At 35.9% G+C, this 11,996-nt stretch overlaps 2 protein-coding genes across 2 annotated transcripts; both read right to left on the reverse strand.

The window, feature by feature from the left end:
- Nucleotides 1-1,463: 1,463 nt before the first annotated feature.
- Nucleotides 1,464-4,771, reverse strand: LOC149413990 (uncharacterized). Its single transcript, XM_089643961.1, has 4 exons — nucleotides 4,725-4,771; nucleotides 4,244-4,527; nucleotides 3,595-3,663; nucleotides 1,464-2,988 (listed from the first exon to the last, which is right to left on the reverse strand). Exons 1-4 carry the CDS (start codon nucleotides 4,769-4,771, stop codon nucleotides 2,708-2,710), a joined length of 681 nt encoding a protein of 226 aa, XP_089500087.1. The 3' UTR covers nucleotides 1,464-2,707.
- A 1,778-nt stretch (nucleotides 4,772-6,549) lies between these two features.
- Nucleotides 6,550-10,304, reverse strand: LOC149413991 (uncharacterized). The gene is made up of 2 exons (XM_089643748.1): nucleotides 10,284-10,304; nucleotides 6,550-9,570 (listed from the first exon to the last, which is right to left on the reverse strand). Exon 2 carries the CDS (start codon nucleotides 9,448-9,450, stop codon nucleotides 8,320-8,322), a length of 1,131 nt encoding a protein of 376 aa, XP_089499874.1. The 5' UTR covers nucleotides 9,451-9,570; nucleotides 10,284-10,304; the 3' UTR covers nucleotides 6,550-8,319.
- Between the last annotated feature and the right edge of the window lie 1,692 nt (nucleotides 10,305-11,996).

Consider the following 11,996-nt stretch of genomic DNA (forward strand, 5'->3'; position numbering starts at 1 on the left):
TGCTTTTCGAAAGATGCAATATTATCGACACCCCGACTCCTAACGATCTGTCCCCAATCGGAGTGCTAGCACCTCGATAGACTTTAAAATCAATCATGAGCCCATCGTGAGTTGTAGCCACGAAAGCTTTTAGACCTTGGGTTCGTGGCTTAGTTTTGATGACCCGTCGCAGCCCACGCGGGCATATACCACTAAAAGGGATCATTTGCTCATCTATAGAATAAAATCCCGGCTGCCTTTCCAGTTTCACATCACATGCTTTTTTAATTTGGTTTAGTACAGGCTGTACCTTCCAAAGTGGGTTGTTATTCTCTGGTGGAGGTGTATCACTGTCAACAACGTGTAACGCTGTACGCAGAGTCTTGAATCGGTCTCTGGCCATTACGTCCGCAACTAAGCCCAATCGCATTCCTTCTCGCCAGTACATGTACATCCGCGGGTATGGGATGTATCCCATGATAAAATGAATGCCTATGAGCTTCTTTAACTCCACGACGCGACGTTCGTATTTAAAATACGACCAGTGTGGCGCATGTAATAGTTATTGTTACATATTGCAGAGTGTTCGAAAAACTCGTCGTCGAAGTAGTCTTCAAAATATTTATTTGGTTCTCGAATTACTCCTGGGTCGTCACGCTGCGGGTAGCTGTGTCCTTTTTGGTTAAATGGCACCTGTCTCCAAAATCTTCTTCTAACCGGGCCGGCGCTTCTTTGGCCTACAATCCTGCGTGGGAGTTGAGACGGGGTCGGTATTGGTGGAGCTTCTTCATCAACATGGTCATATGGCATTTGGGGAGGCAATTCTTCATCGTCATCTATGCCATCCACTTCTGAATTGTTGCCATCTCCTATCAGTTGCAGTACTAAATCACTATTCAGCTCCATCTCTGCAAAAAATGTGAATAATAGTGATCAAATCAACGAAGTATTAGTCAATAACAAAAACTGCCTAAATTCACGTTAGGCCTAACCGTCACGATCGTGACTCCTGATCCAAAAAGTGTGATTCTATTCACAAATCTCAAGTTTTCAATGTAAATACTTTTAAAATACAACCACCGGCATTAAAAAAACAAACTAATAACAATTGCATGATGTATCAATTAAAAAATGTACAAAATAACATCACTTACGTCTACCGCTCTCATCGGAGAAAAAGACTGCCATCCTGGTCGCCTCACTAATATCAACTGGCCGGCCGATGACGGGAACAATCTAAATTAGTGGGTAGCTAATTTTGTGCACTATCGTTTGCCACCGTCTTCGTTCCGAAAAGTTGATTAGGCGAAGCGCGGGAATTTTTTCATTGAATGTGCACGCTCGTGTTGGAGCGTCCTTAAAGGGTTAAATCGGAATATGTAAAATGATGATAAATTTGTATGTATATATCAAACCTTTGTATGACCGTAGAATGGCAAATAAAATCATAGTGATAATTTTATATCTAAACGCAAAGGTATCGAAAAAAATGGGGGATGGAAAATAATTGATGGAACCAATAATTGATTTATTTATTAAGCCCTTATATCCTTTTAAATCAATATTACAGTTGTATGGTTACAATGAAAGAGCAGTATATTGATTTAAACATTGTTTACACACTTTGTCATAATAAAAATGTATTCAGTTTATTGGTTTATTCATAATTTAAGAAAATCAATACATAATAATATCATTGTGCCTCGCTATAGAGTGAGATTCTGAGTATCGCTCTGGTGAGGGACCACCATTCAGAATTGAACATTGCTTGAATTGGCTAAGTTATGTTTAGTGACTAGATCTGGAAAAGCCTCTTTACAGAAAAATTGACAAAATATAATTAAGACATACAAATAAAACGAGTTATTTAATGTGTACAATAAACAGGGAAAAATTAGAATACCTGTGCATTTGTTCATGCATATTTCAATGATCAGAATTGAAATATACATATTAAATGTCCACCGAACCTTATCATATAGAACCTTTGAGGACAACATAACATGAGACGTGAGTATGCGGAAAGAAATGATTAAGTCCAACCATCCAGGCCATCATAATTGATGTTCAAACAAATTTAATTAAATTTATAAATTTTAATTTCATAACTAAAAAACCAAAAAAGAAAAAAATTAAATAAAAAAAAACCCTCAGCAAATCTATATTGTAGTGTGATATGGCTTCATGCAATCATAGCATAATGCCACATCACACTTTGTAAGGGTCCTTTTGAAAATGTTATTTATGCTGCACCACGCACATTTCACCTTTTTCCCGCTACGGACCACGAAGTGGTTGCCTTTCAGGATAGGTCGCAGAGTCTTTCCTTCAGCTATTAGGCCAATGGTCCGCACAGTCGTGTCAATTTGACTACGACAGAACAGCAGAAGGAGTTCATCCGCAACCTCACTCCTGAAGTTTCGGTACAAAATGCGTTTATTTTCCTTGCGGAGCTTTGAGCGGTACAATATATACGCATTCTGCACCGAAACGCTTAGTAGTCTCCTGAAAAGCTTCTTGTACCAGACCAGGTTTCGCTGTCGTTCAATGGGGAAGCCTGACAAAAGCTGATCTTTTCGGTCAACCCCCCCCCATTACCTTGTTATAGTCTAGTACGAGTTGAGGTTTGTAAGTCTGATTGATCTGCATACCTGTTGGTCTCTCTCGCGATCAGTTCAACGAAATCTGCATCAAAGATTTTAAGAAAGGTTTGCCCATTTCGTCGCTATTAAAAGTTGGTCTTGGCGTGCCTGTGAAAGTCTCCCTTATCCCGTAAGATATCATTAGACCAATCGAAAGAGTAACCTTCAGGCGGCAGAATCGAACGCATTGCCTCACTATCTACCTGGTCTTGTCTACTAAAGTCTATGGCCATAGCGGAGTTAGGTGAAACGTTGATAATATTATGATAAGGTATTGGTGGCATGCAGAAGGTATCCTCATCGCTCTCTTCGTGGTCGACGTCACTCGCTTCGTCATCCTCGTCGCTCGATCTGTCCATATCCATTTCTGAAACAACAGAAAACCCAAATTAATTTAATGTGTCTATATTACGATAACCCACTGCCTCTGGTACGGCTTATGACTCGCAATACGATGGTCGCGGGATCAAATCAAATAAATTATATTTGAATAATTAGTGTTATTTTCACACAAAATTCATTAAAAATAATATATGTTATATTTGCGGCACGTTCCAGAGTGGAAGATACCCATAGTATCGCCCTGGTGTAAGACCCCATTCAGAATTGAAACGTTGCTTGAAATGGCTTTAGCCGTGTTTGGTGACCAGTTCTGAATAGCCAGGTACTTTTCCACCTCCCTCTTCCACACCTCCTTCCCCTACCCGCTACCTTCAGCCTCACAACATACCCCGATTGGGGATGCCATAGTCTCACTGGCTCCAGCTGAGGCTCTTGTGAGGTATTCATATAAAAATAAAAATAAAAGTTAATAAAATACTTGAGGCGGGCAATGTCAGGAGTCAGAATAGCACAGTCAGGTAGGTATGGAATGAAGAAAAGAGTGTGTGTGCCAAGATCGAGTTGCATGGTGGTTCATCCTCTCTGCCTACCGAAATGGCGTGAAGGTAAGTTAGTTCGTTTTATAACTCACGGTTTCCAAGTACAGACTCTTCTAGTACAGCTGCCTCGTCCACGTTACTGTTTCTGCCCATGTCTGACTCTGAAATAAAAGAAAACACAAATTTACAGTAGAATTTGGATATAATGACTTTGCATTTAACGGTCTACTGTTTTAAGTGACGATAATGCAAACTCTAGTAAGGTTTCATAGCTTTTAGTAGGAAAGCGTATCCGTTTAAAGTGACCAACTACGTAAAGCGACCTATTTTAATGATAATTTGTCCGGTTACAAAACCCACCTACCAATACAGCCTCGCTTTTGACTAGGAAGCTCGACACAATGAGTCCCGTGAAGCGAAAGTGTTTTTTCAATTTAAGAAAAAAGTGCTGTATTACACCGTTTAGAAGCCGGTGAATCAAATGTAATCCTCGCAAAGAAGTTCGGCATGTCTTATTTCTCACTCTGCAATACCCGTTACAGAAAAAAAACGATGTGTAATGATGCATCCACATCATAACAACAATACATTTTGTATGTTTGTTATGTGGAATTTTTAAGTACTATGCTTATTTCCTGCCAATATACCAACAGTGAAACTGTGCTAGGGATATCAATATAAAATATAGATAATTGATTTTATATTGAGCCCCTGGTATGACATTTCAAAAAATAAACTCACCGTTCCCAAACGCCGACAATTCTTCGTAGAATGGCACGTCCACCCACAGCTCGCTGTGGTAGCCGGCCTCCGGAGAGAAGAGTTCCCCACACTGGAGTTCCCCACTCCGCGATGTCCCAGGTAACGGCTCCGGAGATGCTGCACGGATTGGCATAATTGGTGCATTGGGAGCCGTTGATTGGGTTTGTGCGGGAGTGGACTTCCACGGTGGTGGAACGGGTCGAGGCAACGGTGAAGGTGTCCCTTGTGAAAAGGGACACGTTGTTCTCTCCGGAGATGGAATTCTGAAAACATTTACATAAATCATATAAATTGTTCTCATTCACGTGTGAAACCGTAAGTACAGTATGTAAATAAACAATAAAATTAAAACTCTGTAAGAAAATTATAGTAGACGGGTCACATAGGCCCGAGTATATTTGTATGGAAATTATAGTCAACGGGTCTCCCAGGCCCTGATCAAATTTAAAATGATTATTACTCACGTAATAAGTGCCGGATGATGCGACCTTCTCCCTCCTTGGTCATAACACAACTAAAACTGAAGCTACTGAGACGCGCGGGGATGGCACGCGCGGGGAAGGTGTTTATTCCGAGAAATTGAAGAAGGGGTTGGGCCTCTGAGACCCGACGTCCATAGTTAAAGGATAATGTAGTTGTGCACAACATTAAAGTATATAAAATAAGTGTTTGATTCCATTTCTCTGCCTTAGTGCTTGTATATTCAATAGACCATTTAGCAAATTTTACAGGAGACGTTTTTTTTGTTTTTACAGGCAAATTCTAAAATATTCTCGATTTTGGTAATTTCGTTTTATACATATGTGTAACAGGAAATGTTTAAATATCATAATTCGAAGATTGAAGCTATAATATGCCCATATTTTAACTTTAAAGGTGGACGTTGAACATGGCTTGAAAATGATGATTGATCATTTTGGATATTGAACATATCATCTGGAGATTGAACAATTCGGCTCCCATAAGTTTGAGGTATTTTTTGTTCAATTAGCCAATTAGTGGTAAATTGTATATACAGGATGATTTTCAGATTTCAAACACTTAACTTTTATCTTAGTTAGTAGTTAAAGTATTACTTTAAAAAATACAAACATCGTACTTTAGGTGGTTTTCACAAAAACTGCTCTATATGAATCATCCAAATATTATGTAAGTTTAGAAAACAACGTACTAGTACAAAGGTACCTACCGCTAATATACCACTATCGGCTGTCGATGCATGCGCGATGTGAAATATTCTTACATCTAGTCTAGGGTTACTTTTGACTAGAGATCCGGAGGTCGCGGATTCAAACCCCGGCGTGCGCAAGTAAATTTTATTTGATTCATTTATGTTATTTCACAAATTGTTCATTTAAAATAACATAAAGTTTATTTGCGCAATGTTCCAGAGTGGAAGATATGGTGTAAAGACCACCATCAGAATTGAAATGGCCTTAGCCGTGTTTGGTGACCAGATCTGAATAGGTACTCACTTACCTTCTCTCTTCTCCTTCCTCTCTTTCTCCTCTCCATCTCCTTCCCCTGCACACTACCTTCAGCCTCACAATATACGAATATAACCCAATTGGGGATTCCATAGTCTCACTGGCTAAAAATTACTGATGCGTAAAATTATTCAAGTTCAATTTTCAGTTGAAAATTGGAACTGATTAGTATTAAATCGAATAAATTAATTAATGATTCTTTATTTCAAATGTGTGTTGGTTTGTTTTTTATTGTTTCGTTACCTACATTTGACAAAGTTTACTTACTTCAGAAAAAATAAAATTCCTTTGAAAGGTCTTATTTGCAGTGACCTTATTATCTATGTTGATTATCGTGAGTAAAATATTAGTTTTTAAATACTTTCAGCTCTTAAAATCCTAGAATTATTATATATATTTGAGTTCTGGGTATGCGCTAGTATAAAAATACATTTATTATTGTTAGTCGTGTGCTTAGTTGGTTTTATTGTAGTTCCGACATAAGAATTTATTTATTGTTTTTTATGTGACTTTTAATTGAATGAATTCAAAATTTAAAGATTTGGACTTCGTTTTCATCAGCGATCTCAGCAGTGATAACGGACTAAATATGTGTCGTAGATGTCTTTCAATCAGACTATGAGGAGAGTCGATTTCTTGCACATTTCATGAATAAAAATGAGTTTTAATTGACTTATAAAATTTATTTATACTCATTTTGTGTAAAAGCCCTAAGGGTGTAAATAAATAATTGAATAAATAAATAATAAATGAAGCACCTGTATATTTGCGAAGCAAATTCAAGATGTACATGTAAAATATGGTGAAAAAGCATATAAATGACATAATTTTATGACTTACCTTTGTAATTAAGGTTTATTGATTCTGGAGTCGGTGAAGTCATTTTTCAGTTCAATAACTCAGTATATATTCGCAATTAAACGTATTTTTAGTGGAACAATTTAGTTGTAAGAAAACAACTAAAAATCAACATGGCCGCTTATTTAAACTAGCCGGCTCCTGATTGGTTGAAAGTGGAGATTTAACATTCAAGACCTCAACGTTCGGCGGGATGTTGAACAAATATCTATGAAGTTTAAAAAATATATCATTTTCATAACGTTGAGTGTTTGAATGTTCAATATCCAGGACATTGAACAAATAAGAACTGAAACATTATTCCGTGAGTGGATATTGGCACTCGAAAAATGCTTAAAATGTCACTTAAAAACCAAAAAATGAACATATTGGCATTCATAACTCAGTTTTGCAAAAAAAGGTCTATTGAACATACAAGAACTAGGGCAGCGTACTAATAAAGCTAACAAATGTATACTACAATATCCGGGAGTTTGAGGAAACTAATTTAAGAACTAAAACATTGTTCCGTGAGTGGATATTGGCACTGGAAAAATGCTGAAAATGTCACTTTAAAATCAACATATGACATTCAAATTAATTAATAAATTTGTCCTAATAGTAATTTATCATAATGGGTATGTGTTGAATAATAATAATATACGGTTATAATAAAAGGCTGTACTAATTGAAGAACAATATTTATCTTTCATGGCAAGGGAAAGGAACCTGCGGCACGCGGGTTGCATGAGGCCCTCGCTTTCTGTCCGGCCTGCTGACCACAAAAATAGTACAAAAATAAATTCTTTCAGAACGCGATACAGATTTTCTTACGCGGTGTTTGGGATACATTTTTAAGACATTAATACAAAAACCAACGTGAGGTATAACATAGCTGACAGTTAATTACGTATGCACCTACGTTACTATAAAACAGTTTCGACACAGATATGAAGGGGATCAGAAAATCCCTTTTTAATTGAATTTCTTTAAATCTTTTCATTTTACTAACAAGAAATTAAAGGTGTAATAAGAAAATATGAGTGTAATGCTTGGACTGTCTTTGGATCTGATCTTTGGAGGTTTGGAGTCTGTAGGTTAAGATATTTTAACACTAGGGGTTGTGGGAGTACAGAATTCTCGGAGAGGGCTGATGTGGCGAAGTAAATACTGCAGCACGCTCTGAGACTATTGAGCGGACAATAAAGTTCATCACATTTAAAATTTATGATCTTTAGAATCTGTCAGCGTGTGAGGTTTTAAATGTTCCCTTTAAGAACATGAATAGCTGAAGAAGGAACATGAATAAGAATTTTCACCACTATGGGAAAGCATTTGAAGTTTTAAAGTTTCCTTTTGTGAACAAGAATAGCTGCAGAAAAAACATGAAAAAGGTTTTTCTCCAGTATGTGTAGGCGTGTGACTTTTTAATTTTCCCTTCTCTACACATGAATAGCTGCAGAAAGAACATGAAAAAGGTTTTTCTCCAGTATGTATAAGCATGTGACGTTTTAAATTTCCCCTGTGAGAACAAGAATATCTGCAGAAGGAACATGTATATGGTTCTCCAGTATGGGAAAGCATGTAACGTTTTATATAACCCTTTTTAGAACATGAATAGCTGCACAAGAAACATGAATAACGTTTTTCTCATGTATGTGTAAGCTGGTGGCGTTTTAAATGTACTTTCTCTAAAAATGAATAGCTGCAGACGGAACATGAATAAAGTTTTTATCCAGTATGAGTTAGCATGTGACGTTTTAAATAGCTTTTTTTAGAACATGAATAGCTACAGAAGGAACATGAATAAGGTTTTTCTCCAGTATGAGTTAGCATGTGAAGGTTTAAATTTCCTTTCTCTAAACATGAATAGCTGCAGACGGAACATGAATAAGGTTTTTCTCCAGTATGTGTAAGCTTGTGGCGTTTTAAATTTCCTTTCTCTAAACATGAATAGCTGCAGACGGAACATGAATAAGGTTTTTCTCCAGTATGTGTAAGCTTGTGGCGTTTTAAATTTCCTTTCTCTAAACATGAATAGCTGCAGACGGAACATGAATAAGGTTTTTCTGCAGTATGGATAAGCATGTGCCGGTTTAAAGTTCCCTTCCGAGAACAAGAATAGCTGCACAAGGAACACGAATAAAGTTTTTCTGCAGTATGAGTAAGCATGTGAATTTTTAAAGTTCCTGTTTGAGAACAAGAATAGCTGCAGAAGGAACATGAATAAGGTTTTTCTCCAGAATGGGTAAACATATGACATTTTAAAGTTCTCTTTTGAGAACAGGAATAGCTGCAGAAGGAACACGAATAAGGTTTTTCTGCAGTATGAGTAAGTATGTGACGTTTTAAAGTTCCTTTTTGAGAACAAGAATAGCTGCAGAAGGAACACGAATAAGGTTTTTCTGCAGTATGAGTAAGCATGTGACGTTTTAATTTTCCCTTCTGTACAAATGAATAGCTGCAGAAGGAACATGAATGAGGTTTTTCTCCAGAATGGGTAAGCAGGTGAAGTTTTAAAGTTTCCTTTTGTGAACAAGAATAGCTGCAGAAGGAACACGAATAAGGTTTTTCTGCAGTATGAGTAAGCATGTGACGTTTTAATGTTCCCTTCTCTACACATGAATAGCTGCAGAAGGAACATGAATAAGGTTTTTCTCCAGAATGGGTAAACATATTATGACATTTTAAAGTTTCCTTTCGAGAACAAGAATAGCTGCAGAAGGAACAAGAAAAAGGTTTTTCTGCAGTGTGAGTAAGCATGTGACGTTTTAAAGTTGCCTTCAGAGAACCAGAATAGCTGCACAAGGAACACGTATAAGGTTTCTCTCCAGTATGGGTGCGCAAGTGCTGTGTTAACATTGTCTTGCTGTGGCTGAAGTAGTTACAATGGGAACATGAATAAGGTTTTCCTCCAGGAAGTTTCTTCAGGTCCGATATTGTGTGTGAAAAGATGATGGATAAAGCTCAATAAGTATGTATCTAAAAAGAAAACAGAAAAAAATGTACATATAAACTTAAACATATAAATTTTACATTTTTATAAACAATTTTCGTCTTTATATCTTAGAAGTAGACATATTCTTATTTTCTTACAACAGGCTTATACCTACAAACTATCATGTTTAGATTTGCTTTTTGCTTGGTTTTATATGTCAAATGGTGAAGGTTATATTATTGCTTTAGTATTCTATATTTATAATCTTCACAATATTTTTTTATGTAAAATGGCAGACCGAACGCCCTCGATTTAACAAGCCACAAAAATTGTCAAACGCAGTATATTTGTTAACAATACTGCCAATAATCATTTCGTTAACTTTCTAACTCAAAGGCCTCATACACTATGTGTCGTATTGTATCATGTTACTGCTGCCACTACCTAGCATTAACATATAAACTTAACATTTCTTTATAACTAAATTAAGTTTGTTTAACTTTGGAGTAGGCATATTCCTAATTTTTGTACAACAGGTTTATACCTACAAATAATTATTTTATGCATTTATTATTTACTTGATGTTATAATATGTCAAATGGATATGGTTATATGTATTTTTACTATTACTTTTGTGAACTTAGAATCTTCAGAATATTATTTTTTTATGAACTATGTATGTAAAAGCCCAATGGGCGTATAAATAAATAAATAAAAATTATAAAAACAAATTCAGACAAACAAAAACTGATTTTACCTGCAGTCTGGGTAATACTTTCGGAGTGCTCTAAGCATTCCTTTTTAACATCCAGCAGGTCTATGTCTATTTCCGTATAAGGAATTCCACCTTCGTCTTCTTCTCTGTGTCCTGCCTGGATCGGAACAGTCTCCACATTAATGCTACCTGGAATAACAAAACAACAATACAATGATATGCAAAGACCTGCTGAATGTTTAGCTGCTTGCAGTAACATGGCCTTTGCGGGTACAAATTTCAAAGACAATAAAAAATATAATACCTATATTTTATTAAAAAGACAAATTCACTTTTTCATATAAAATTATTTAACCTTAAATTATTTGACTTTAAAGAAAATAAATTATGCCATCACCAAGGGATTTCACTAATAAACATTACAACAGATGGACGCAGTAAGAACATTTTCAGAGATTGTGTTCTATTCTTGATAATGTCTAGTTTCTTAATGTCAATCGAATAATTATCAATTAATACTATCACATATCTTGGCTTAATAATCGATAGAAATCTAAAATGGATCGATAATGTTACTGTGTTAATAAACAAAATAAGAAAGGTAGCCTACATATTCAAGACTTTGAGAAATATATTGGAAATAGTTTCATTAAAAACTGTATACTACGCGCTTGTTCAAACAATGCTTTCGACAGTCATTCATATTTCTTATAGCTTTGAATATTTTCATGTCGTCCGAAAACATTGAAACTTCAACATCGATGAATATAGTGAGCACGTCGTTCAAAAAAATCAAAAATAAAATTGGTCCCAAATGTGACCCTTGTGGGACACCGCTGATAGCAGTCAATTTATAAGAAATAAAGCCATCAATTTTAACGGCCAATTGCCTGTTACTTAAATAACTGAAGCCACATATATAAATACCCTGCTATTCCTAATTTATGAAGCTTTTTTAACAACAGATTGTGATTAACTGTGTCGAATGCTTTGCTAAAATCAGTATAGACTGAATCAACTTGACAAATGCGCAACACCAGATTAGGTTCTTCTTTAATGTATCAGCCTGTGATTACCAGAACATCCATTGGACAAAGGAATATTTCTTATAAGGCTCCATTTCTTTCTAATATGCACAGTGAAAATATAAAAAATACTATAGGTTCGTTAAATCTATTCAAGAAAATGGTCAAAAATTCCATGGTAGCTGAGAGTGGTGGTCCTATGGTATTTTCTGTCATTCGGTCATTATACCTTAGAAAGCCCATATTCGGTATAATCTATCTATGTATGTATTATGTACTTAACTGATTTGATTAAATATTATTGTAATTATTATGTGCTCATCTCGTTACAGGAATTCCCTCGTGAGATGAGCAGCGGAGGAGAAAAATTCACTTTATATTATAATCTCAACTTATTCTTGAAATGGAGTACATTTAGAAGAGATTCCTTATTTTAGTGGTAAAATATGGCGAGGCTGAAGCTTGAGCAATTGTTTGCGGGCATTATAAGTTCAGGTTTTCTTAGTTCGACAGTTTCCAATTTTACAAAGGTTTAATTGTATGCCCATTACTCTGAAGCAACTACTAACTGCAAATACATCCGCAAACATTCACAAAAAACATATCACAACCTGGATCAAAAATCAAGATATTTTATTTTTTCAAAACATCAAAACTCCAAACCAAACATAACTAAACCATAAAAAGTTCGAGATTTTACCAACTACACTCACACTTACAATACAAATAT

This window comes from Hesperophylax consimilis, chromosome 20 (assembly GCF_061612785.1).
Source record: "Hesperophylax consimilis isolate HC1 chromosome 20, BYU_Hcon_1.0, whole genome shotgun sequence".
NCBI classification, from domain to species: domain Eukaryota; kingdom Metazoa; phylum Arthropoda; class Insecta; order Trichoptera; family Limnephilidae; genus Hesperophylax; species Hesperophylax consimilis.

Bases quoted from the DNA above. Each gene is read 5' to 3' on its own strand.
- LOC149413990 (XM_089643961.1), bottom strand. From the start codon at position 4,771: ATGACCAAGGAGGGAGAAGGTCGCATCATCCGGCACTTATTACGTGA. The intron at 3,664-4,243 runs GTGAGTTTATTT...CTTTTATTTCAG, and splicing joins ATTGTCGGCGTTTGGGAACG to AGTCAGACATGGGCAGAAAC. The intron at 2,989-3,594 runs GTGAGTTATAAA...CTGTTGTTTCAG, and splicing joins AGAGTCTGTACTTGGAAACC to AAATGGATATGGACAGATCG.
- LOC149413991 (XM_089643748.1), bottom strand. From the start codon at position 9,450: ATGTTAACACAGCACTTGCGCACCCATACTGGAGAGAAACCTTATACG.